This window comes from Lepisosteus oculatus, chromosome 14 (assembly GCF_040954835.1).
Source record: "Lepisosteus oculatus isolate fLepOcu1 chromosome 14, fLepOcu1.hap2, whole genome shotgun sequence".
NCBI classification, from domain to species: Eukaryota; Metazoa; Chordata; class Actinopteri; order Semionotiformes; family Lepisosteidae; genus Lepisosteus; species Lepisosteus oculatus.
Window position 1 is genome coordinate 39,645,339 of NC_090709.1, and position 27,383 is coordinate 39,672,721.

At 55.9% G+C, this 27,383-nt stretch overlaps 2 protein-coding genes across 2 annotated transcripts; both read right to left on the reverse strand.

Moving 5' to 3' along the window:
* Positions 1-3,477: 3,477 nt before the first annotated feature.
* Positions 3,478-18,489, reverse strand: tmem268 (transmembrane protein 268). Its single transcript, XM_069198020.1, has 11 exons — positions 18,472-18,489; positions 18,153-18,165; positions 15,319-15,381; positions 13,694-13,822; positions 12,756-12,862; positions 11,070-11,177; positions 8,758-8,919; positions 8,573-8,683; positions 7,514-7,603; positions 6,568-6,780; positions 3,478-5,175 (listed from the first exon to the last, which is right to left on the reverse strand). Exons 4-11 carry the CDS (start codon positions 13,815-13,817, stop codon positions 5,023-5,025), a joined length of 1,068 nt encoding a protein of 355 aa, XP_069054121.1. The 5' UTR covers positions 13,818-13,822; positions 15,319-15,381; positions 18,153-18,165; positions 18,472-18,489; the 3' UTR covers positions 3,478-5,022.
* Positions 18,490-19,196: 707 nt separating this feature from the next.
* On the reverse strand, positions 19,197-26,688 carry LOC138242464 (uncharacterized). The gene is made up of 7 exons (XM_069197993.1): positions 26,539-26,688; positions 25,476-25,760; positions 24,854-25,126; positions 22,389-22,727; positions 21,963-22,259; positions 21,162-21,311; positions 19,197-20,258 (listed from the first exon to the last, which is right to left on the reverse strand). The coding sequence occupies exons 1-7, from the start codon at positions 26,600-26,602 to the stop codon at positions 20,092-20,094; spliced, it is 1,575 nt and encodes a 524-aa protein (XP_069054094.1). The 5' UTR covers positions 26,603-26,688; the 3' UTR covers positions 19,197-20,091.
* Positions 26,689-27,383: the final 695 nt, after the last annotated feature.

Consider the following 27,383-nt stretch of genomic DNA (forward strand, 5'->3'; position numbering starts at 1 on the left):
TCCTGGTCCTGACAGTGTGTGTTGTGTGTTGTACAGACGCGCTGACTGTTCCTCTCACACAGTCCTGGTCCTGACAGTGTGTGTTGTACAGACGTGCTGACTGTTCCTCTCACACAGTCCTGGTCCTGACAGTGTGTGTTGTGTGTTGTACGGACGCGCTGACTGTTCCTCTCACACAGTCCTGGTCCTGACAGTGTGTGTTGTGTGTTGTACAGACACGCTGACTGTTCCTCTCACACAGTCCCGGTCCTGACAGTGTGTGTTGTGTGTTGTACAGACACGCTGACTGTTCCTCTCACACAGTCCCGGTCCTGACAGTGTGTGTTGTGTGTTGTACAGATGTGCTGACTGTTCCTCTCACACAGTCCCGGTCCTGACGGTGTGTGTTGTGTGTTGTACAGACACGCTGACTGTTCCTCTCACACAGTCCTGGTCCTGACGGTGTGTGTTGTGTGTTGTACAGACACGCTGACTGTTCCTCTCACACAGTCCTGGTCCTGACGGTGTGTGTTGTGTGTTGTACAGACACGCTGACTGTTCCTCTCACACAGTCCTGGTCCTGACAGTGTGTGTTGTGTGTTGTACGGACACGCTGACAGTTCCTCTCACACAGTCCTGGTCCTGACAGTGTGTGTTGTACAGATGTGCTGACAGTGTGTTGTGTGTTGTACGGACGTGCTGACTGTTCCTCTCACACAGTCCTGGTCCTGACAGTGTGTGCGTGTTGTACAGACGCGCTGACTGTTCCTCTCACACAGTCCTGGTCCTGACAGTGTGTGTTGTGTGTTGTACGGACGCGCTGACTGTTCCTCTCACACAGTCCTGGTCCTGACAGTGTGTGTTGTGTGTTGTACAGACGCGCTGACAGTCCCTCGGCACACAGCCCCGGGCCTAACAAGACAGTGCGAAAGGGAGACGGAGCGGTTGCCAAGGCGACGGGCAGGCCAGACTCTTCCCAGCAGGATCACAGATGGCCGTTTAGCCTCTTGGAGCGGCTCGCTATCTCTGAGATCGTTTAACACGCCTCCCGCTGGCAGCACGGCCAAGCAGCTCTGTCAGCCCCCCATTCAGAATCTATTAGTCTCTCTCGTTAGCGGTCTCCTGGCCTGCTGTGTGCCAGTGTGTGACAGATTGTGATTTCAGAGTCAGGGACGGAGCTTCTGTGTCTGTCTGTCTCACTGTATTACTGTGTCTCTCTCACTGTTTGACTGTATGGCTGTGTGTCTCTGTGTATTTTTATTCTGTGATTCGTGTTTTACTGTGTGACTGTGTGTGTGTTACTGTTTTTTCATGTAATTATCACAGTTTTATGGAGTGACTCTGTGTCTCTGAGTGTTTTATTTTGTGGCTGTGTTTGTGTATTTGATCCTGTAACTGTCTCGATGTGCTTTACTATGATACTGTGTATCTCTGTGTGTGTTATTGTGTGACTGTGTCTCACTGTGTATTTTATCCTGTGACTGTGATCTGGCTGTTTGAGTGTTACTCTGTGTCACTGTGTTTGACTGTTTCTGAGTGTGTTATTGTGTGACTGTCTCACTGTGTATCTTATCCTGTGACTGCGATCTGGCCGTTTGATTGTTACTCTGTGTCACTGTGTTTTACCGTTTCTGAGTGTATTGTTGTGCGACTGTGTTTCACTGTGTATTTTCTCCAGAACCGGTTTGACTTTGTTTCGTGACTGTTACTGTGTGCTTGACTTTGATTGTGAGTGGTTGTGACTGTCTTCACTGTGTATTTGTGTTTCTCCGTGTGTTTTGTGTTGTGTTTACCCGTCTGACTGTTTGGGAGTGTATTATTGTCATTGTGTCTTTATTATCCTGTAACTATGACTCACTGTTTTACTGTTTGGTTTTGTCTGGATGTGCTTTTTATGTGACTCTGTATGTCTCTGTGATTTACTGTGGTCTGTGTTGTATCTTGTGATAGTGTTTCCGTGTGGTTTGTCACTTTTTCTTTGTGTTTTATTGTCACTGTCTCATTGTGTATTTTAACCTGTAACCGTGATTCACTGTGTTTTGCTATTTTGTCTCCATTTGTTACTCATATTGTCATAGTGAGTGTGTGATTGTGAGTTTTACTATGTCTCATTGTGTTTAACTGTCTGTGTGTGTTCCTTGTGACTGTGTTTTACTGTGGAACTGTTTCTCTGTGTGTTCTCCTGTGTGACTGTGGGTCTGTTTCTCTGTGTGTTCTCCTGTGTGACTGTGGGTCTGTTTCTCTGTGTGTTCTCCTGTGTGACTGTGGGTCTGTTTCTATGTGTGTTCTCCTGGGTGACTGTGGGTCTGTTTCTCTGTGTGTTCTCCTGGGTGACTGTGGGTCTGTTTCTCTGTGTGTTCTCCTGGGTGACTGTGGGTCTGTTTCTCTGTGTGTTCTCCTGGGTGACTGTGGGTCTGTTTCTCTGTGTGTTCTCCTGGGTGACTGTGGGTCTGTTTCTCTGTGTGTTCTCCTGGGTGACTGTGGGTCTGTTTCTCTGTGTGTTCTCCTGGGTGACTGTGGGTCTGTTTCTCTGTGTGTTCTCCTGGGTGACTGTGGGTCTGTTTCTCTGTGTGTTCTCCTGGGTGACTGTGGGTCTGTTTCTCTGTGTGTTCTCCTGGGTGACTGTGGGTCTGTTTCTCTGTGTGCTCTCCTGGGTGACTGTGGGTCTGTTTCTCTGTGTGTTCTCCTGGGTGACTGTGGGTCTGTTTCTCTGTGTGTTCTCCTGGGTGACTGTGGGTCTGTTTCTCTGTGTGTTCTCCTGGGTGACTGTGGGTCTGTTTCTCTGTGTTCTCCTGGGTGACTTTATGGGACTGTTTCTCTGTGTGTTCTCCTGGGTGACTTTATGGGACTGTTTGTCTCCGTGTGTGGTCCTGGGTGACTTTCTGTGTGGTCCTGTGTGACTTTGTGGGACTGTTGGTCTCTGTGTGTGGTCCTGTGTCATTTTGTGGGACTGTTGGTATCTCTGTGTGTGGTCCTGTGTCATTTTGTGGGACTGTTGGTCTCTCTGTGTGTGGTCCTGTGTCATTTTGTGGGACTGTTGGTCTCTCTGTGTGGTCCTGTGTCATTTTGTGGGACTGTTGGTCTCCGTGTGTGGTCCTGTGTCATTTTGTGGGACTGTTGGTCTCCGTGTGTGGTCCTGTGTCATTTTGTGGGACTGTTGGTCTCTCTGTGTGAGTTCCTGTGTCATTTTGTGGGACTGTTGGTCTCTCTGTGTGAGTTCCTGTGTCATTTTGTGGGACTGTTGGTCTCTCTGTGTGAGTTCCTGTGGGACTGTTGGTCTCTGTCTGTGTGAGTTCCTGTGGGACTCTGTGGGACTGTTGGTCCCAGCACTGCTCTGTGAGAGAGCCGTCTCACTCCCCACTGAGACAAACCTATCCCAGAATCCCCTCTGCTGAGGTGGCTGGTACGTATCCCCCTTCCCAGAGCTCTCACTCTCTCACTCTCTCACTCTCTCACTCTCTCACACACTCGGGAGAAATAAAGAGGCGCACAACAGGGTGGGAAATATCTTCTCTGTTTTCCAGGCAGGGGGAATAGAGGGGAGGAAGTCTCTCTCGGGACGGGCGGCAGAGGTGAGTGGGCGCTGGGCGGCGGTCCCGACGTCCGCGGAGAGTGCTACCGTGCTTCCAGAGGGCCCGGGCCCGGACAGCGGTCCCGACGAACGGTATTGGATGGGAAGTGCAAAGATGCAGTAGAGTCCAAGACCAGACCCGCAGTGACAGTGAAGTCCCGAACTGGACCACCGGTGCTGCGCAGGTCCAGACCAGACCCCCAGTGACGGTACAGTCCCGAACTGGACCACCGGTGCTGCGTGGGTCCAGACCAGACCCCCCAGTGACAGTACAGTCCCGAACTGGACCACTGTTGCTGCGCAGGTCCAGACCAGACCCCCAGTGACAGTACAGTCCCGAACTGGACCACCGGTGCTGCGTGGGTCCAGACCAGACCCCCCAGTGACAGTACAGTCCCGAACTGGACCACTGGTGCTGCGCAGGTCCAGACCAGACCCCCAGTGACAGTACAGTCCCGAACTGGACCACCGGTGCTGCGCAGGTCCAGACCAGACCCCCAGTGACAGTACAGTCCCGAACTGGACCACCGGTGCTGCGCAGGTCCAGACCAGACCCCCAGTGACAGTACAGTCCTGAACTGGACCACCGGTGCTGTGTGGGTCCAGACCAGACCCCCAGTGACAGTACAGTCCTGAACTGGACCACCAGTGCTGCTTGGGTCCAGACCAGACCCACAGTGACAGTACAGTCCTGAACTGGACCACCGGTGCTGTGCGGGACGAGTCTCTACAGTCGGGGTCCCAGTGCGGGACGAGTCTCTACAGTCGGGGTCCCAGTGCAGGGTGAGTCTCTACAGCCGGGGTCCCAGTGCAGGGTGAGTCTCTACAGCCGGGGTCCCAGTGCAGGGTGAGTCTCTACAGCCGGGGTCCCAGTGCAGGAGGAGTCTCTACAGTCGGGGTCCCAGTGCAGGAGGAGTCTCTACAGTCGGGGTCCCAGTGCGGGACGAGTCTCTACAGTCGGGGTCCCAGTGCAGGATGAGATTCTACAGTCGGGGTCCCAGTGCAGGGTGAGTCTCTACAGTCGGGGTCCCAGTGCAGGGTGAGTCTCTACAGTCGGGGTCCCAGTGCGGGACGAGTCTCTACAGTCGGGGTCCCAGTGCGGGGTGAGACTCTACAGTCGGGGTCCCAGTGCGGGGTGAGTCTCTACAGTCGGGGTCCCAGTGCAGGGTGAGACTCTACAGTCGGGGTCCCAGTGCGGGACGAGTCTCTACAGTCGGGGTCCCAGTGCGGGACGAGTCTCTACAGTCGGGGTCCCAGTGCGGGACGAGTCTCTACAGTCGGGGTCCCAGTGCGGGACGAGTCTCTACAGTCGGGGTCCCACTGCGGGACGAGTCTCTACAGTCGGGGTCCCAGTGCAGGAGGAGTCTCTACAGTCGGGGTCCCACTGCGGGGTGAGTCTCAGAGATCCCAGCCAGAGTACAATCGTAATACAGGTTTCATCTCTCCTATCCCCGCCTCGACTCCACTGCCCTCTATCTCAGCACGGCCTTCTCTACGTACTGACAGAGACAGGGGGTGTTGGTCCTCCTGACGTGCAGGGGGCGCTCTTCGGAGGGCAGCCCGCGGGCCGCCAGGAGCCTCACGTAGACGGCGCCGTAGGTGAGCAGGAGGCGATGGGCCATCTCCTGCAGAGGGGCGGAGAATCGAGCAGATCGCGTGGGGGTATATCGGGTCTGCGGGTGCCGCCTGGCCCTCTCGCGCGAGAGAGGGAGGCAGCAGGGATGTACAGTATCCGAGAGGCCGGGGAGGGGTTCAGTCGCTGTGTCAGAGCGTCGGTGTGTAGGTCAGTGGGTGTCAGGCTACCGGCCACTGTGTCCGTTGATCGTCGCAGGGTCAGTGCGTGAGAGTGTCAGCCGGTCAGTGTGTCACAATGTCGCTGTGTCAGCGGGTGGGAGTGTCAGGATGTCAGCTGGTCAGAGTGGGAGAGTGTCAGTGTGTGAGAGTGTTGTCCCATCTCTCGGTCAGCACCAGTCTGTCCGCACACAGCGGTCAGTGTGGGAGAGTGTTGTCCCATCTCTCGGTCAGCACCAGTCCGTCCGCACACAGCGGTCAGTGTGTGAGAGTGTTGTCCCATCTCTCGGTCAGCACCAGTCCGTCCGCGCACAGCGGTCAGTGTGTGAGAGTGTTGTCCCATCTCTCGGTCAGCACCAGTCCGTCCGCGCACAGCGGTCAGTGTGTGAGAGTGTTGTCCCATCTCTCGGTCAGCACCAGTCTGTCCGCGCACAGCGGTCAGTGTGTGAGGGTGTTGTCCCATCTCTCGGTCAGCACCAGTCTGTCCGCGCACAGCGGTCAGTGTGGGAGAGTGTTGTCCCATCTCTCGGTCAGCACCAGTCTGTCTGCACACAGAGGTCAGTGTGTGAGAGTGTTGTCCCATCTCTCGGTCAGCACCAGTCTGTCCGCACACAGCGGTCAGTGTGTGAGGGTGTTGTCCCATCTCTCGGTCAGCACCAGTCTGTCCGCACACAGCGGTCAGTGTGTGAGGGTGTTGTCCCATCTCTCGGTCAGCACCAGTCTGTCCGCACACAGCGGTCAGTGTGTGAGGGTGTTGTCCCATCTCTCGGTCAGCACCAGTCTGTCCGCACACAGCGGTCAGTGTGTGAGGGTGTTGTCCCATCTCTCGGTCAGCACCAGTCTGTCCGCACACAGCGGTCAGTGTGTGAGGGTGTTGTCCCATCTCTCGGTCAGCACCAGTCTGTCCGCACACAGCGGTCAGTGTGTGAGGGTGTTGTCCCATCTCTCGGTCAGCACCAGTCTGTCCGCACACAGCGGTCAGTGTGGGAGAGTGTTGTCCCATCTCTCGGTCAGCACCAGTCTGTCCGCACACAGCGGTCAGTGTGGGAGAGTGTTGTCCCATCTCTCGGTCAGCACCAGTCTGTCCGCACACACAGCGGTCAGTGTGTGAGAGTGTTGTCCCATCTCTCGGTCAGCACCAGTCTGTCTGCACACAGCGGTCAGTGTGTGAGGGTGTTGTCCCATCTCTCGGTCAGCACACCCAGCGGTCAGTGGGCCGGACTCACCTCGGGGGTCCCCTCGGGCACCAGGCTGTAGCTCTTGCTCAGCTGGGGCTCCCTCTGCTGGCCGCGGGCGGAATCGCGGGCCGGCTCCTGCTCCCCTCCGCTCAGCAGCAGGGGGGTCTCCTCCGAATCCGCGGCCTCCGCCGACCCCTCGGGGTCGGGGGTCGCGACCTTCACGAGCAGCAGGAGGTGGGCGAGTCTCTGGTGCAGCTTGGACTGTAAGAGAGGGGAGGGGAGTTTGTGTTCACGGTCAGTATGGAGAATTCAACGGCAGGGATCGGGGGACAGGATGTTGAGGGTTCGAGTCTGCTCTGTCCACTGTGGCACCTAACGGCACCAGAATTGGCTCTGCATCCCTTCTGGAAGGAGAGACCCCACTCTGGGCCAGCACAGCTGGGTGAGCTCCTCCAGTCAGGACAGGGGGCTCTGCTGTACACAGAGGGTGGTGGGGGTGGGGAACAAGCTGCCCAGCCCTGTGGTTGAAGCCGATACCCTGGCTTCTCTCCAGACACAGCTGGATGAGCTCCTCCAGTCAGGACAGGAGGCTCTGCTGTACACAGAGGGGGGTGGGGGTGGGGAACAAGCTGCCCAGCCCTGTGGTTGAAGCCGATACCCCGGCTTCTCTCCAGACACAGCTGGGTGAGCTCCTCCAGTCAGGACAGGAGGCTCTGCTGTACACAGAGGGGGGTGGGGGTGGGGAACAAGCTGCCCAGCCCTGTGGTTGAAGCCGATACCCTGGCTTCTCTCCAGACACAGCTGGGTGAGCTCCTCCAGTCAGGACAGGAGGCCCTGCTGTACACAGAGTGGGGTGGGGGTGGGGAACAGCTCCTCTCGGGGGCTGTGGGTTTGTGACCTGTCCTCCGCTCTCCTCGCTCAGGAGTGACGCTGGAGCTGGGAGTGATGTCGGTCTCCCTGGGGGCCCCCCTCGGCGCTGGACAGCGAGACCCACCTGCAGCTGAGCCCGGACGAAGCTCTGCTCCTCCAGCAGCTCGGTCAGCCTGGCCCGGCAGCCGGACAGGTCAAAGTGGACAAAGAGCAGCTGACCCAGTTAAGGAAAGGTGTGTGTGTGTGTGTAATTCAGTGTGTGGGGTTCAGTCTGTGGGTCTGTGTGTGATTCAGTCTGTGTGTTGGGGTGTGGTTCAGTGTGTATAATTCACTGGGTGCGGTTCGGGGGGGATGTATAATTTGGGGGGTGCGTTTCGGGGGGGGTGTATAATTCGGGGTGTGTGGTTCGGGAGCGGGGTGTATAATTCGGGGGGTGTATAATTCACTGGGTGTCAGGGTGTGGTTCAGTGTGTATAATTCGGGGGGTGTGGTCCGGGAGGGGTGTATAATTCGGGGGGTGTGGTCCGGGAGGGGTGTATAATTCGGGGCGTGCGGTTCAGGGGGGTGTATAATTCGGGGCGTGTGGTCCGGGAGGGGTGTATAATTCGGGGCGTGCGGTTCGGGGGGGTGTATAATTCGGGGGGTGTGGTCCGGGAGGGGTGTATAATTCGGGGCGTGCGGTTCAGGGGGGTGTATAATTCGGGGTGTGTGGTCCGGGAGGGGTGTATAATTCGGGGCGTGCGGTTCGGGGGGGTGTATAATTCGGGGGGTGCGGTCCGGGAGGGGTGTATAATTCGGGGGGTGTGGTCCGGGAGGGGTGTATAATTCGGGGTGTGTGGTCCGGGAGGGGTGTATAATTCGGGGTGTGCGGTTCGGGAGGGGTGTATAATTCGGGGTGTGCGGTTCGGGGGGGGTGTATAATTCGGGGTGTGTGGTTCGGGGGGGTGTATAATTCGGGGCGTGCGGTTCGGGGGGGGTGTATAATTTGGGGTGTGTGGTCCGGGAGGGGTGTATAATTCGGGGTGTGTGGTTCGGGGGGGGTGTATAATTCGGGGGGTGCGGTCCGGGAGGGGTGTATAATTCGGGGGGTGTGGTTCGGGGGGGTGTATAATTCGGGGGGTGTGGTCCGGGAGGGGTGTATAATTCGGGGGGTGCAGTTCGGGGGGGTGTCGGTGAAGGATACTTGATGGAGGCTGGAGCAGTTCTGCACCGTGTCCCAGACTCCAGTCAGGAGCTCGTGTTGGCTCAGCACCTCGTTGGCCTGGATCAGCCTCACGTCAGTGTTCATGTTGATCTGGGAGAGAGAACGAGCGGTCTCTGAGTCTCGGGGTACGGGGGTATCCCTCGGCCCCGGGGATAGGGACTGACCTTCCTGTTGTTTTGACCGAGGATGAGGAGGACCAGTGAGGTGAGCAGGACAGCCAGGACACTGACCGACAGGCAGAACAGCCAGAATCTCCTCTCCACCAAGCTGCTGAGGTACAGATGGAGCGAGGAGTAGAGGCCACACCAGATCACCATGTACACAGCCTGGGGAGAGAGAGAGACACCAGATCACCATGTACACAGCCTGGAGAGAGACACACCAGATCACCATGTACACAGCCTGGAGAGAGACACACTAGATCACCATGTACACAGCCTGGAGAGAGACACACTAGATCACCATGTACACAGCCTGGGGAGAGAGAGAGAGACACCAGATCACCATGTACACAGCCTGGAGAGAGACACACCAGATCACCATGTACACAGCCTGGGGAGAGAGAGAGAGAGACACCAGATCACCATGTACACAGCCTGGAGAGAGACACACAGACACCAGATCACCATGTACACAGCCTGGGGAGAGACACACAGACACCAGATCACCACGTACACAGCCTGGAGAGAGACACACAGACACCAGATCACCACGTACACAGCCTGGAGAGAGACACAGACACCAGATCACCATGTACACAGCCTGGAGAGAGACACAGACACCAGATCACCACGCACACAGCCTGGCGAGAGACACACAGACACCAGATCACCACGTACACAGCCTGGAGAGAGACACACAGACACCAGATCACCACGTACACAGCCTGGAGAGAGACACACAGACACCAGATCACCATGTACACAGCCTGGAGAGAGACACACAGACACCAGATCACCATGTACACAGCCTGGAGAGAGAGAGAGACCAGATCACCATGTACACAGCCTGGAGAGAGAGAGAGACCAGATCACCATGTACACAGCCTGGAGAGAGAGAGAGACCAGATCACCATGTACACAGCCTGGAGAGAGACACACAGACACCAGATCACCATGTACACAGCCTGGAGAGAGACACACAGACACCAGATCACCATGTACACAGCCTGGGGAGAGACACACAGACACCAGATCACCACGTACACAGCCTGGAGAGAGACACACAGACACCAGATCACCACGTACACAGCCTGGAGAGAGACACAGACACCAGATCACCATGTACACAGCCTGGAGAGAGACACAGACACCAGATCACCACGCACACAGCCTGGCGAGAGACACACAGACACCAGATCACCACGTACACAGCCTGGAGAGAGACACACAGACACCAGATCACCACGTACACAGCCTGGAGAGAGACACACAGACACCAGATCACCATGTACACAGCCTGGAGAGAGACACACAGACACCAGATCACCATGTACACAGCCTGGAGAGAGAGAGAGACCAGATCACCATGTACACAGCCTGGAGAGAGAGAGAGACCAGATCACCATGTACACAGCCTGGAGAGAGAGAGAGACCAGATCACCATGTACACAGCCTGGAGAGAGACACACAGACACCAGATCACCATGTACACAGCCTGGAGAGAGACACACAGACACCAGATCACCATGTACACAGCCTGGAGAGAGACACACAGACACCAGATCACCATGTACACAGCCTGGAGAGAGACACACAGACACCAGATCACCATGTACACAGCCTGGAGAGAGACACACAGACACCAGATCACCATGTACACAGCCTGGAGAGAGACACACAGACACCAGATCACCATGTACACAGCCTGGAGAGAGACGCACAGACACCAGATCACCATGTACACAGCCTGGAGAGAGACACACAGACACCAGATCACCATGTACACAGCCTGGAGAGAGACACACAGACACCAGATCACCATGTACACAGCCTGGAGAGAGACACACAGACACCAGATCACCATGTACACAGCCTGGAGAGAGACACACCAGATCACCATGTACACAGCCTGGGGAGAGAGAGACACCAGATCACCATGTACACAGCCTGGGGAGAGAGAGACACCAGATCACCATGTACACAGCCTGGAGAGAGAGAGACACCAGATCACCATGTACACAGCCTGGAGAGAGACACACAGACACCAGATCACCACGTACACAGCCTGGAGAGAGACACACAGACACCAGATCACCACGCACACAGCCTGGAGAGAGACACACAGACACCAGATCACCACGCACACAGCCTGGAGAGAGACACACAGACACCAGATCACCATGTACACAGCCTGGAGAGAGACACACAGACACCAGATCACCATGTACACAGCCTGGAGAGAGACACACAGACACCAGATCACCACGCGCACAGCCTGGGGAACAGGGAGAGAAGTCCAGTTCGGAGTGACTCACTGGGGCCAGGAAGAGTTGGAAGAGGGTGGAGTTGAACAGGAGGTAGCGTCTGATCGAAGGGCTGTCCAGGGCGTTCAGGAAGGGTCGGTCGAATTCCTGGACCGGGATCTGGAATATACTCCTATTGTAACAGACTGTTCTACTGGACTGGGACTGGAGCTCCTATTGTAACAGACTGTTCTACTGGACTGGGACTGGAGCTCCTATTGTAACAGACTGGTCTACTGGACTGGGACTGGAGCTCCTATTGTAACAGACTGGTCTACTGCACTGGGACTGGAGCTCCTATTGTAACAGACTGTTCTACTGGACTGGGACTGGAGCTCCTATTGTAACAGGACTGTTCTACTGCACTGGGACTGGAGCTCCTATTGTAACAGACTGTTCTACTGCACTGGGACTGGAGCTCCTATTGTAACAGACTGTTCTACTGCACTGGGACTGGAGCTCCTATTGTAACAGACTGTTCTACTGCACTGGGACTGGAGCTCCTATTGTAACAGACTGGTCTACTGGACTGGGACTGGAGCTCCTATTGTAACAGACTGGTCTACTGCACTGGGACTGGAGCTCCTATTGTAACAGGACTGTTCTACTGGACTGGGACTGGAGCTCCTATTGTAACAGACTGGTCTACTGGACTGGGACTGGAGCTCCTATTGTAACAGGACTGTTCTACTGCACTGGGACTGGAGCTCCTATTGTAACAGGACTGTTCTACTGCACTGGGACTGGAGCTCCTATTGTAACAGACTGGTCTACTGCACTGGGACTGGAGCTCCTATTGTAACAGACTGTTCTACTGCACTGGGACTGGAGCTCCTATTGTAACAGACTGTTCTACTGGACTGGGACTGGAGCTCCTATTGTAACAGGACTGTTCTACTGGACTGGGACTGGAGCTCCTATTGTAACAGACTGTTCTACTGCACTGGGACTGGAGCTCCTATTGTAACAGACTGGTCTACTGGACTGGGACTGGAGCTCCTACTGTAACAGACTGTTCTACTGCACTGGGACTGGAGCTCCTATTGTAACAGGACTGTTCTACTGCACTGGGACTTGAGCTCCTATTGTAACAGACTGTTCTACTGGACTGGGACTGGAGCTCCTATTGTAACAGGACTGTTCTACTGCACTGGGACTGGAGCTCCTATTGTAACAGACTGGTCTACTGGACAGGGACTGGAGCTCCTATTGTAACAGACTGTTCTACTGCACTGGGACTGGAGCTCCTATTGTAACAGACTGTTCTACTGCACTGGGACTGGAGCTCCTATTGTAACAGACTGGTCTACTGCACTGGGACTGGAGCTCCTATTGTAACAGGACTGTTCTACTGCACTGGGACTGGAGCTCCTATTGTAACAGACTGTTCTACTGCACTGGGACTGGAGCTCCTATTGTAACAGACTGGTCTACTGCACTGGGACTGGAGCTCCTATTGTAACAGACTGGTCTACTGCACTAGAAAATTAGCTGGTCCAGAGAATTGCAATGATACATTCATTATCTATAACATATAATTATTATTATTAGTGAACACAGTGCCAGTGCAGTGTGAGAATGCGTCCACAGGAGGGCGACAAATCCTACATTTTATGGCACACTCGAAATAAACTCCTTCGTCTTGCAGTACCGGGCGGCGAACACCAGGTGGCGGTGGCGGGCCTGCGCGGGGCTCACCTGAACACCCTTCGCGGCCAGCAGGTCTCTGCACAGAGCCAGGTCGAAGCGAGGGGCCCAGGGGCAGGTGGACGGGCAGGCCAGCAGCACCTGGCCGTTGCTCCGGGCTGTGGGGGCGGGACAGGCCGGAGGGAGGAGGTCAGGCCGAGCGCGGGTCCGAGGTGAGAGAGAAGGAGCGCCGAGTGACCGATCGGGCTACTTCTGCAGCTGGTGCTGCTCTGGGTACGATCCCTTCCTGCTGCAGCCAGGGCTGGGCTAGATCACAGGCGGGTGCCCGAAGAGGCTGGGCAGCCTGTTCCCCACCCCCACCCCCACCCCCCTCTGTGTACAGAAGAGCCTCCTGTCCTGACTGGAGGAGCTCACCCAGCTGTGTCTGGAGAGGAGCCAGGGTATCGGCTTCAACCACAGGGCTGGGCAGCTTGTTCCCCACCCCCACCCCCCTCTGTGTACAGAAGAGCCTCCTGTCCTGACTGGAGGAGCTCACCCAGCTGTGTCTGGAGAGAAGCCAGGGTATCGGCTTCAACCACAGGGCTGGGCAGCTTGTTCCCCACCCCCACCCCCCTCTGTGTACAGCAGAGCCTCCTGTCCTGACTGGAGGAGCTCACCCAGCTGTGTCTGGAGAGAAGCCAGGGTATCGGCTTCAACCACAGGGCTGGGCAGCCTGTTCCCCACCCCCACCCCCCTCTGTGTACAGTAGAGCCCCCTGTCCTGACTGGAGGAGCTCACCCAGCTGTGTCTGGAGAGGAGCCAGGGTATCGGCTTCAACCACAGGGCTGGGCAGCCTGTTCCCCACCCCCACCCCCCTCTGTGTACAGTAGAGCCCCCTGTCCTGACTGAGGGACTGAGTGCTGCTCCTCTTTCCCCTAGTCCTGCTGATACCACTGTCCTGGCGCTTATATAACCGAGGATGATGAGGGCGACGAAGGCGGTTGTCTTACCGTTGGCGTGCAGGTGGGTCCCGCTGCCCTCGGACCGGTTGTCGGAGGCCGCGGGCCCCTCGGCCCTCACCGAGATGACCACCCCGTCGGCTGGCCTCTCCGGCTGACCGGGGCTCTCGGCCATCGGCCCTGAAAGACCAGCCGGGTTCTTAACGAGGCTTAACGAGCGACAACTTTCTGTCTCCCTGTGGCACTTGAAAAGGCACTGCGCCCCTCAGGGTCCCCCACCCCCCCCCTCTGTGTACAGCAGAGCCTCCTGTCCTGACTGGAGGAGCTCACCCAGCTGTGTCTGGAGAGAAGCCAGGGTATCGGCTTCAACCACAGGGCTGGGCAGCCTGTTCCCCACCCCCACCCCCCTCTGTGTACAGTAGAGCCTCCTGTCCTGACTGGAGGAGCTCACCCAGCTGTGTCTGGAGAGAAGCCAGGGTATCGGCTTCAACCACAGGGCTGGGCAGCTTGTTCCCCACCCCCACCCCCCTCTGTGTACAGTAGAGCCTCCTGTCCTGACTGGAGGAGCTCACCCAGCTTGTTCCCCACCCCCACCCCCCTCTGTGTACAGAATAACGAGTTGCCCAAGACTGAAAACGCGACTTTCGTAGCGTCGCCCGCTACGAAAGCAGAATTTCCCGACGGACGGTCCTGCGCCTTTAAACTCCGTTTCCCGACGGTCCGATCCGAGCAGAGGCGGCAGCGATGGCGGTGCCCTCTTCTCCCGGGCAGTGCGAGCCGCGCGCCACGTCGTGTGTCTTTTTAACGAGATCGCGGTGCGAGGGGGCTGAAACAGCGGAAACAAAAACCGAACCAAAACGAAACAAAAAAAAAAAGAAACGGAGACGCAGCGTTTCGACCCCGTTTCCGGGTCGAGAAGCGCGGAGTCCCCGGCGCCGCCTGGCGGCCGCGGGCGGTAGCGGCACCCCGCCCGGCCTGCAGGTGCAGCAGCAGCACCAGCAGACACTGGGGTGGAGCTGCTTCTTCGAACTGGCCATCGCAACTTCCGCTTGTGACCTGGGGGGGGCCGGAAACCGCCGGGCTCGCCGAGGGGCGGGCCAGCGGGGTGTGTGTGCTGTGTGTGTGTTGTGTGTGTATGCGCAGCGAGCCGGGTCGTCAGCTCGGAAGCAGAAGCGCTGTGCTGCTCTGCCCGCGGCGAGTTTCACTTCTGCAGCTGAGTCAGGCTCCGGCTGCAAGTGGCGATCGCGTCTCTTTTTATTGTTGATCTGGTTTATTTTTGCGCGCACCTGCAGAGCGGAGGGGGGGGTTGAGCTGGGTCGTCGGTAGCCAGCTGATCCGTCCGAGCCGTCTGCCCCCGGCTGTTTCCACAGCGAGGCCGGGCTTCCGACTTTAAATAACGAGGCTGGGCGGCTTGTTCCCCACCCCCACCCCCCTCTGTGTACAGAAGAGCCTCCTGTCCTGACTGGAGGAGCTCACCCAGCTGTGTCTGGAGAGAAGCCGGGGTATTGGCTTCAACCACAGGGCTGGGCAGCCTGTTCCCCACCCCCACCCCCCTCTGCGTACAGTAGAGCCTCCTGTCCTGCCTGGAGCTGTGTCTGGACAGGACAGGCAGGTATTGGACCGCAGTGTTTGGGGGTGACAGCTTGACGAGCTGTGTCGGGCGGTGCAGTACGTACCCCAAGGCGCAGCGCAGTGTGGAGGGGCAGTATCCGGGCCGCGGGCAGCGTGGGGGTCCCGTCCTGCACAGAAGCCAATACTCGTGTGGGCTTGTGCTCTCTCTCTTTCTCTCTCTCTCTCTCACTCTCTCACTCCTCCTTCTGTCCCTTTGCCCCTGTCTCCCGGTCTCTCTCTCTCCTCTCTGCCCCTGTCTCCCGGTCTCTCTCTCTCCTCTCTGCCCCTGTCTCCCGGTCTCTCTCTCTCCTCTCTGCCCCTGTCTCCCGGTCTCTCTCTCTCTCTCTCCTCTCTGCCCCTGTCTCCCGGTCTCTCTCTCTCCTCTCTGCCCCTGTCTCCCGGTCTCTCTCTCTCTCCTCTCTGCCCCTGTCTCCCGGTCTCTCTCTCTCTCCTCTCTGCCCCTGTCTCCCGGTCTCTCTCTCTCTCCTCTCTGCCCCTGTCTCCCGGTCTCTCTCTCTCTCCTCTCTGCCCCTGTCTCCCGGTCTCTCTCTCTCTCCTCTCTGCCCCTGTCTCCCGGTCTCTCTCTCTCTCTCTCTCCTCTCTGCCCCTGTCTCCCGGTCTCTCTCTCTCTCCTCTCTGCCCCTGTCTCCCGGTCTCTCTCTCTCTCCTCTCTGCCCCTGTCTCCCGGTCTCTCTCTCTCTCCTCTCTGCCCCTGTGTCTGTGTGCCTGCTCTGTTGCGCAGGGTGCTCTCTGTGTGTCTGTGCTCACGCTCTCTGCCTCAGTTTCACACTCTCTAACAGGAAGTGGGCGGGAACAAGGACACGAGACCCTCCGCGTCCCCGGTTGGCTCCTGTACGAGGATCTGGGTGCTGTAAGTCACTGAACACTCCAGTTAACACCTTAACACTGCACTGAGAGAGAGAGGGGTTCATACACACACACTGACTGGACACTCCAGTACATGAACACTGCACTGAGAGAGAGAGGGGTTCATACACACACACTGACTGGACACTCCAGTACATGAACACTGCACTGAGAGAGAGAGAGGGGTTCATACACACACACTGACTGGACACTCCAGTACATGAACACTGCACTGAGAGAGAGAGGGGTTCACACACACACCCTGACTGGACACTCCAGTACATGAACACTGCACTGAGAGAGAGAGGGGTTCATACAGACACCCTGACTGGACACTCCAGGACATGAACACTGCACTGAGAGAGAGAGGGGTTCACACACACACACTGACTGGACACTCCAGTACATGAACACTACACTGAGAGAGAGAGGGGTTCATACACACACACTGACTGGACACCCCAGTACATGAACACTGCACTGAGAGAGAGGGGGGTTAATATTGAAGAGAAAGAGGGAGACAGTGTCAGACCGTGTGACTGAGCTCAGACATTGCACATGACTGCCGGAATGCTGCACGCCGCACAGCTCAGATTGTGTGAGGTTGTGAGAGGACAGAGAGGACTCCCTGTGTGTCTGTGTGTGGCCAGTGCGTCTGGAGATGACGACAACACCACCACAGGAACGACAGCAGCTGCCGGTGCAATGCCGATGAGCTCTGGGGGTGTGTGGGTCAGTGTTCCCCCTTGCAGCTGGGGCAGTTCTCTGGGGTAATTCATCCTGCCTGCTCACCTTAGCTCCTCCTCCCAGCTGCAGAGAGAGGGCAGGTCCGTCGAGCACCGGTGAAGCAGAACCGGCCCGGTTTGACTGCGGTGTAGAAGACCGACTGTTGTGCAGCAGGAGGAGTCTGATTTCAGAGAGACTCTTCCCACACCGGAGACCGACGTCAGGTTCTGCTGGTGTAGCAGCATCAACACACACACACACAGAGAGAGAGATAGAGAGGGGCTGAGCTTTGTCACAGCGCTGTGGGCAGAGAGAGTCACACACACTCTCACCCTGGTGTGGAGCAGAGAGAGAGCGCGCACACACTCTTACCTTGGTACGGAGCAGAGAGAGCACACACACAGACTCACCTCTGTGCGGAGCAAAGAGAACACACACACACAGACTCTCACTTTGGTGGGGAGCAGAGAGAGAGAGAGAGCAAGCACACACAGACTCACCTTGGTGTGAAGCAGAGAGAGCACACACACACACAGACTCACCTTGGTGCGGAGCAGAGAGAGCACACACACACAGACTCACCTTGGTGCGGAGCAGAGAGAGCACACACACACAGACTCACCTTGGTGTGGAGCAGAGAGAGCACACACACACACACACCTTGGTGCGGAGCAGAGAGAGCACACACACACACAGACTCACCTTGGTGTGGAGCAGAGAGAGCACGCACACACACACACACACACCTTGGTGCGGAGCAGAGAGAGCACACACACACACAGACTCACCTTGGTGTGGAGCAGAGAGAGCACGCACACACACACACACACACCTTGGTGCGGAGCAGAGAGAGCACACACACACACACAGACTCACCTTGGTGTGGAGCAGAGAGAGCACACACACACACACACCTTGGTGCGGAGCAGAGAGAGCACACACACACACCTTGGTGTGGAGCAGAGAGAGCACACACACACACACCTTGGTGCGGAGCAGAGAGAGCACACACACACACAAAGACTCACCTTGGAGCGGAGCAGAGAGAGCACACACACACACAAAGACTCACCTTGGAGCGGAGCAGAGAGAGCACACACACACACAAAGACTCACCTTGGAGCGGAGCAGAGAGAGCACACACACACACACAGACTCACCTTGGTGCGGAGCAGAGAGAGCACACACACACACAGACTCACCTTGGTGTGGAGCAGAGAGAGCACACACACACACACCTTGGTGCGGAGCAGAGAGAGCACACACACACACCTTGGTGCGGAGCAGAGAGAGCACACACACACACCTTGGTGCGGAGCAGAGAGAGCACACACACACACAAAGACTCACCTTGGAGCGGAGCAGAGAGAGCACACACACACACAAAGACTCACCTTGGAGCGGAGCAGAGAGAGCACACACACACACAAAGACTCACCTTGGAGCGGAGCAGAGAGAGCACACACACACACACAAAGACTCACCTTGGTGCGGAGCAGAGAGAGCACACACACACACAGACTCACCTTGGTGCGGAGCAGAGAGAGCACACACACACACAGACTCACCTTGGTGTGGAGCAGAGAGAGCACACACACACACAGACTCACCTTGGTGTGGAGCAGAGAGAGCCGCAGGCTGCAGTGAGATTATTTTCCGTCCCTGCTGCTCTGAAAATATCAACAACTTCCTCTGCCTGCAACTGTCACCCAGCCTGTGAGCGCCCTGTTCTCTCTCTCTCTCACACACACACACACTCGCTCTCTCACACACTGGACGCCCTGTCTGTACTGAACGCACACTCGTACCCACTGAAAGTGAAAGAGAAGAGAGAGAGAGAGCCCTCTGGCACACTCACTGTCTGTGCGTCCTGCAGTAATGCTGAGACACACTCTTCCTTCTCTCTCTCTCTGCCTCCGCAGCGTCCAGTCGTGTCCAGATGCTGCTGTCCTCCCTGATCCCAGCTGGTGGGGATCTGTCTCAAACTAAGGAAGACTAAGGTGGTTCAAGTATTGCTCTTCCTCCCTACCCATCTCTCTCTCTCTCTCCTGTCTGTCTCCCCTGTCTGTCCCTCCCCTATCCTCTGGTGTCTCTCTCTCTCTCTCCTGTCCTCTGGTTTCTCTCTCTCCTGTCTGTCTCCCCTGTCTGTCCCTCCCCTCTCCTCTGGTGTCTCTCTCTCTCTCCTGTCCTCTGGTTTCTCTCTCTCCTGTCTGTCCCTCCCCTCTCCTCTCCTCTGATGTCTCTCTCTTCTCTCTCTCCTGTCTCTCTGGTGTTCTCCTCTCTCTCTCCTCTGGCCCAGCCCACAGCGCAGATTCCTCTCTCTCCAGTATTGACTCAGCCAGACAGCAGGAAAGGTGATTGATAACTTTATTACTGATCGTACCGATTGAGAGCGGGCGCCGCCCTCCGTCCCCGACTGCCCAAAAACGTTCGGAAGACCCCCGAAAAATTTCAGTTTACAGTCGCTGCCCCTCTCCCACTGTGACCTCTCTGACTCGAACCCTGAGCCGCCTCTGGGCCCCCTAAAGGAGTCACAGAAGGGTACCCCTCCCCCCCCCCCGGTTTCGGAACCGGGACTGAACCCAGAATGCACCAGGGCCCTGGGGAGTGGAGGGCCGGCTTTCGGAGAAATCGCCCTCTTCCGCCCCCCTGTGGTGAAGAGTGGTACTGCGCCGTCTCTCAAAATCAAACGCGTTGAGGCCAATCACGGCCTTGAGCTGAAATGTGGATTTGATTAATTGGACCAAGCAATGGACAAGGCTGAAACAGAAGAAAATAACAGCAAAGTGTTGAGTAAAACTTAGAATAAAATGGAAATGTTTCTCTCTCTCTCTCTCTCTCCACCAGGGGGTGCTGTGATGCTGGGAGAGTGTTTTGCTGTGAGGAGCCAGGAGGTTGCCAGGAAACGGAGAAAACGGGCACATTGAAGAGTGAGACTGGTAAGGTGACTGGGTGAGAACCTCCTTTCAGGACAGGAGGCTCTGCTGTACACAGAGGGTGGTGGAGGTGGGGAACAAGCTGCCCAGCCCTGTGGTTGAAGCCGATGCCCCGGCTTCTCTCCAGACACAGCTGGGTGAGCTCCTCCAGTCAGGACAGGAGGCTCTGCTGTACACAGAGGGGGGTGGGGGTGGGGAACAAGCTGCCCAGCCCTGTGGTTGAACCCGATACCCTGGCTCCTCTCCAGACACAGCTGGATGGCCTGGTCTGCTGCTAATTTACAGTGCTCAGGAACTGTGGGAGGGGTCCTAGCTGCCGGCCTTGACGGCGGAGTAAATGACGGCGTCTCCGCCCCCCGCCGGCCCCGCCCCCCCGGGCCCGGGGTTGAAGGTCACGCTGGCGTAGTTCTCGTCGGCGGTCGCCGGGGTCACCTGCCCCCCTGCAGCCGGTTTGACTTCGTCGTAGGGGGTCTCTCCTGGAGAGGGGAGATCAGCGATACTGTTACTGTCCAGTGGGACTCGTCAGCTGGTGTTCTTCTCCAAATGGGAGGCTCTGCTGTACACAGAGAGGGGCGGGGGTGGGGAACAAGGCTGCCCAGCCCTGTGGTTGAAGCCGATACCCTGGCTTCTCTCCAGACACAGCTGGGTGAGCTCCTCCAGTCAGGACAGGAGGCTCTACTGTACACGGTGGGGGGTGGGGGTGGGGAACAGGCTGCCCAGCCCTGTGGTTGAAGCCGATACCCTGGCTTCTCTCCAGACACAGCTGGGTGAGCTCCTCCAGTCAGGACAGGGGGCTCTACTGTACACAGAGGGGGGTGGGGGTGGGGAACAAGCTGCCCAGCCCTGTGGTTGAAGCTGATACCCTGGCTTCTCTCCAGACACAGCTGGGTGAGCTCCTCCAGTCAGGACAGGAGGCTCTGCTGTACACAGAGGGGGGCGGGGGTGGGGAACAGGCTGCCCAGCCCTGTGGTTGAAGCCGATACCCTGGCTTCTCTCCAGACACAGCTGGGTGAGCTCCTCCAGTCAGGACAGGGGGCTCTTCTGTACACAGAGGGGGGTGGGGGTGGGGAACAGGCTGCCCAGCCCTGTGGTTGAAGCCGATACCCTGGCTTCTCTCCACACACAGCTGGGTGAGCTCCTCCAGTCAGGACAGGAGGCTCTGCTGTACACAGAGGGGGGTGGGGGTGGGGAACATGCTGCCCTGCTGGGGGAGCTCCTGGGATCCGTTCCCTCCTGCAGTCACAGACCAGCACCAGGAATTTCTCGGTGGTTTGACAGCTCAGTCTTCCCCAACCCCAGGACGACGGCCGTCAGTCGCTGTGCTCGGGGCGGGTACCCGGATCGGGCTGTGTGTTGCTGCTCTGACTCTCTTGACCCACCTGTGTTTGGGCCCGGGCTCTGACCCACGGACTGCTCCTTCCTCATCCTCCTCTTCCTCCCCCTCCAGACGCACAGCCCGACTGCGGCGCTGACCAGCACGACCGCAAGGACCAGTGGAACCAGTACTGTCCACAGCGGGTTGGACGGGCCTGAGGAGGAGAGAATCCCAGCCCCCTCAGTCCAGGTGAGATCACAGTGGTCCGGTCTGGCCCGAGTCCCTCTGCGTGTGTCTCTGCTGTGCCTGTCTGACTGTGGCATGACTGTGTGTGTTGTGTCTCTGTGATTCTGTAATGTGTGTGTTGTGTGTTGTCTGTGCCTGTCTGCGTGTGTCTCTGCTGTGCCTGTCTGACTGTGGCATGACTTTGTGTGTTGTGTCTCTGCGTTTCTCTAATGTGTGTTGTGTGTTGTCTGTGCCTGTCTGATTATGGCATGACTGTGTGTGTTGTGTCTCTGCGTTTCTCTAATGTGTGTTGTCTGTGCCTGTCTGCGTGTGTCTCTGCTGTGCCTGTCTGACTGGCATGACTCTGTGTTGTGTCTCTGCATTTCTGTAATGTGTGTTGTCTGTGCCTGTCTGCGTGTGTCTCTGCTGTGCCTGTCTGACTGGCATGACTCTGTGTTGTGTCTCTGCATTTCTGTAATGTGTGTTGTCTGTGCCTGTCTGCGTGTGTCTCTGCTGTGCCTGTCTGACTGTGACATGACTGTGTGTGATGTCTCTGTGTTTCTGTAATGTGTGTGTTGTGTGTTGTCTGTGCGTGAGTGGTCACTGCCCTGGTTTCTGTGTTTGCTACCTGATGGATTACCTGCACTGGGTCCAGGTGTGTCTTTGTCCTTCAGGTCGATGGTCCACTCCTGGATGGAGGTGATCTCTGCTCCGTCTCCGATCGCGATGCACAGGATCCTCTCAGGCCCCTGGGGCTGACGGACAATCCTGGCTCTGACGGTCTGCCCTGTTCGCTCACTGGCGCCGCCCTGCAGTGGGACCCCAGTACTGTCCCTCCAGCTCAGCTCCGTGTGGCCACAGCCCAGCCCGCAGGTGAGGGAGCAGGTCAGGGTGATGTTGGAGCCCTGCTGCACCTCTCCAGTGTGATCGGCGCTCACTGGGGAAAAGATCGAAGCCGCGGTGACCTGTCGGATCAAAATGAGCACCTTCCCAGCCAGCCCACACCTGCTCCAGTTGTCCCCACAAGGCTGTGCAATCCCAGATAGGCTGTGCAGATGGGACCTACCTGACAGCGTGTTCAGAGCGACGCTCTGATGGTCTTGCAGAAGCTTTGTATCTTGATAACGTGAACACTTGTAGACGCCGCTGTCCTGGGTCCGGACCTGAGAGATCAGCAGTGATGTGTTCTGTGCCATCTGGACTCTGTCATCTACTGTCTGCCCTTTGAGAGGAGTTCCCACACGTACGAGGGTATAGAGTGTCTCACTGAGGCTGGTATTGAATCTCTGAAAGGTCCAGACCAGCTTCTCTCCACCTTCCAGGTCAGCGGTCAGCAGACAGGGGAGGTGGAGGGAGCCGCCCTCAGGGGCGAACACCTCTCTCGAACCCGGGACCGCGGGACGTTCTGTGGAAGCAAGAGGAGGAAGGGGGTTTCAGACACCGACAGTTCACAGCAGGCCTGGTGTTCCCCTGCCAAACTAGACGGTTACCATGGAGTGGAGTAAAGTGGACTACAGTGTAGTATAGTGCAGTACAGTATAGTGTGGTATAGCCAGCTACACTAGTGTAGCACGGGGCAGTGCACAGCAGTATTGCATAGTATAGTGCAGTTATACAGTACAGTATATGGTAGCACGGTGCAGCTCAGTGCAGTATAGCGCAGTAATACAGTACAGTATATTAAAGAATGGTGCAGCTCAGTGCAGTATAGCGCAGTAATACAGTACAGTATATTAAAGAATGGTGCAGCTCAGTGCAGTATAGGGCAGTAATACAGTACAGTATACTTGAGCAAGGTGCAGCTCAGTGCAGTAATACAGTACAGTATATTAGAGCACGGTGCAGCTCAGTGAAGTATAGCGCAGTAATACAGTACAGTATATTAAAGAATGGTGCAGCTCAGTGCAGTATAGCGCAGTAATACAGTACAGTATATTAGAGCACGGTGCAGCTCAGTGCAGTAATACAGTACAGTATATTAGAGCACGGTGCAGCTCAGTGCAGTATAGCGCAGTAACACAGTACAGTATATTAGAGCACGGTGCAGCTCAGTGCAGTATAGCGCAGTAATACAGTACAGTATATTAAAGAATGGTGCAGCTCAGTGCAGTATAGCGCAGTAATACAGTACAGTATACTTGAGCAAGGTGCAGCTCAGTGCAGTAATACAGTACAGTATATTAGAGCACGGTGCAGCTCAGTGCAGTATAGCGCAGTAATACAGTACAGTATACTTGAGCAAGGTGCAGCTCAGTGCAGTAATACAGTACAGTATATTAGAGCACGGTGCAGCTCAGTGCAGTATAGCGCAGTAATACAGTACAGTATATTAGAGCACGGTGCAGCTCAGTGAAGTATAGCGCAGTAATACAGTACAGTATATTAAAGAATGGTGCAGCTCAGTGCAGTATAGCGCAGTAATACAGTACAGTATACTTGAGCAAGGTGCAGCTCAGTGCAGTAATACAGTACAGTATATTAGAGCACGGTGCAGCTCAGTGCAGTATAGCGCAGTAATACAGTACAGTATACTTGAGCAAGGTGCAGCTCAGTGCAGTAATACAGTACAGTATATTAGAGCACGGTGCAGCTCAGTGCAGTATAGCACAGTAATACAGTACAGTATATTAAAGAATGGTGCAGCTCAGTGCAGTATAGCGCAGTAATACAGTACAGTATATTAAAGAATGGTGCAGCTCAGTGCAGTATAGCACAGTAATACAGTACAGTATATTAAAGAATGGTGCAGCTCAGTGCAGTATAGCACAGTAATACAGTACAGTATATTAGAGCACGGTGCAGCTCAGTCCAGTAATACAGTACAGTATATTAGAGCACGGTGCAGCTCAGTGCAGTATAGCGCAGTAATACAGTACAGTATATTAAAGAATGGTGCAGCTCAGTGCAGTATAGCGCAGTAATACAGTACAGTATATTAAAGAATGGTGCAGCTCAGTGAAGTATAGCGCAGTAATACAGTACAGTATATTAGAGCACGGTGCAGCTCAGTCCAGTAATACAGTACAGTATATTAGAGCACGGTGCAGCTCAGTGCAGTATAGCGCAGTAATTACAGTACAGTATACTTGAGCAAGGTGCAGCTCAGTCCAGTAATACAGTACAGTATATTAAAGAATGGTGCAGCTCAGTGCAGTATAGCACAGTAATACAGTACAGTATACTTGAGCAAGGTGCAGCTCAGTCCAGTAATACAGTACAGTATATGGTAGCACTGTGAAGTTCAAGGCAGTATAGCATAGTGCTATTCACCATAGTATTGCATGATGCAGTATAACAGTACCGTGTTATCTAGTACAGTTGTAGTATAGTGCACTGTGATACAGTATAACAGTACAGTGTTGTCTAGTATAGTGCACTGTGGTACAGTATAACAGCACAGTGAAATCCAGAGGACTATCATATAGTGTAGCGAAATACAGTTCAGGAGTGCAGCGCAGTATAGTGTAGAACAGTGCAGTACAATGTACTATTTTTTGTGACCCGTCTTCAGTCCGGACTGGTAGAGAGTACCTGAGTGTCTGTACTGCACTGACGCCTTCAGCTCGTCTTCCTCTCTCAGATCACACCTCCACGCCTGGTCTCGATTAAAATCACGGAGCTTCATGGTCAGGACAGACTCACACGGAGACACTATGATCCTGAATCTCCGGTCTTTCAGCTCTGCGCCCTGCTCGTCCACCCAGGTCAGTCTCAGGTTCTTGGTCTTGTTACATTTGGCACTGTCAACATCAGGATACAGTCTGCAGTACAGTGACAGGATTTCTCCCATCAAGCTGAAATTGACTGGGGAGGAGAGAGAGAGAGGATCAAACACCCGTTCTAGAAACCCTCTCTACTGTAGGTCTATCTGGGTTCTAGACCTCTGGACTGGGGTTCTGGACCTCTGGAGTGAAAGGGTGGAAACAGAACCTCTTCCTTCGGGTCGGGCCGGACGGGGGAGTGAGTGAGGGCGGCGAGCTGCAGGGATCGAGCTCGGAGTGAACCGGGAAGCACCCACCGGGAGAGAGGTCAGACTACAGGATCCTGACTTCATTCTTGTCAGTGAGAAATATCAAATACGCGAACGCTCAGATCCGATCTCGTCATTGGGATATCTGCATTCAGACCTCTTTCTCGTCACTCAGGGTCTTACCAGAGAGCAGGCTGAGAGAGACGGTCTTTTTTCTAGTGGAATAAAGACCACAGGTGTACTGTCCAGTGTCTTCCTTCTTCAGGTTGTGTATGTGTAGGGAGCAGTCAGACAGTACCGTCAGTCTCCCAGCCCTGTCTGTCTGCGTGGTAACAACCTGTCCTTTCTCGATCAGCTGTGTCTCGGACCCAGACCCAGTGTTGTATTTCCAGGAAACTGAATCGCAGCTGCTGACTCCATCACAAGGCAGGGAGACAGTCCCTCCTTCAGAGGAGAACAGCTGCTGACCTGCAGGACAGACGCACACCGTGAGCTCCTGTCACCTCTTCATCACCTTCAGCCACAGTCAGAGACTCCTCTTCCTCACCTCCTCTCCCTCTGTTCTAGTGTCTACAGCTCTGACGTGTCTCCTCTCTCCTTTTCCTCACCTCCTCTCTCTCTGTTCTAGTGTGTCTACAGCTCTGATGTGTCTACTCTCTCTGTTTCGGGATCTACAGCTCTGATGTGTCTCCTCTCACTCTGTTCCAGTATCTACAGCTCTGACGTGTCTTCTCTCTCCTCTTCCTCACCTCCTCTCATTCTGTTCCAGTATCTACAGCTCCTCTCTACTCTCTATTCTCAGTTTCCTCTCTTCTTCCTCTTTCAGTGTTGTGGTTTATAATTCTCACCCTTTCTCTTCAAGAGAAGCGACGCGTCACATCTCTAAACACAAAGAAACAGGATCGGGAAATTAGCAGCTTTCCTCCTGACCTCATGGTGTCGTAAGAACTTTCAAACGAGAGGAGGCTCATAGCCAACGATTCTGTTCGGTGAGATGAGTTAGTAGTTTGTTAGTAGTTTATTCGTTAACCAGGAGCTCACCCAGATGTGTCTGGAGAGAAGCCAGGGTATCAGCTTCAACCACAGGACTGGGCAGCTTGTTCCCCACCCCCGCCCCCCTCTGTGTACAGAAGAACCTCCTGCTCTCAGTTCTCAATGGACTTCCTCGAACCACAGACCCTCTGTCTCAGCCTCCCTCCCTCCCTCTCCTCCTCCGGTTCTGTCCGGACCTGGTGACCCGACTCACCCTGCGCGGAGCCCAGCGCCCAGATCAGGAGAGGAGCCATCAGAGAGGGCAGCGCCGACCTCATTGTCCAGTCTGCCAGTGTGCCCCTCGCCCTCTTGCCCCCTCGGTCTCTCCCTCCCTGCAGCGACAGAAGCAGGAAGTGACTCTGAGGCTGAACCGGCCCCTTCCTGTCAGAGCCGCTAACCACAGCCGCTTGAGAAAGAGCTGAGAATGGGCGTTGAGGAAAAAATAGGACTTCTCTTTTCTTCGTTAGCTGTGAGAGAATCCGCACAGCTTGTTCCCCACCCCCACACCCCTCTGTGTACAGCAGAGCCTCCTGTCCTGACTGGTGGAGTTCACCCAGCTGTGTCTGGAGAGAAGCCAGGGTATCGGCTTCAACCACAGGGCTGGGCAGCCTGTTCCCCACCCCCACCCCCCTCTGTGTACAGTAGAGCCTCCTGTCCTGACTGGAAGAGCTCGTCCAGCTGTGTCTGGGACCCTTGACCCCTGTGGCTGGTGCTGCATGAGCTCGGAGAGCAGGAGGCCCTGCTGTCGGCGGTACAGCTCACGAGTCTGAGGGCAGCAGTCCGGCTCGGTCCTGCTCATCCGAGCCCGAGCACAGCACTCCCTCTGCTCCCCAGACTGATGCGGCGTCGTGCCATCGAGAGAGACCCGGACCCCAGCTCCTCCAGCCGTTAACACAGAGTAGTTCACCACACCGCGCTGTGAAACCGTGAGAGAGCTGAAGAGCAATGCAACACACCATCAAGCAGGAGGCAAAGAGAAAGTCTGGACTTCTCTCTGCTTTGCTAGCCGACGAACTCCGCCCAGAAGGAGGTTCTCAGTCCGGAGCCGAACCTCGGACC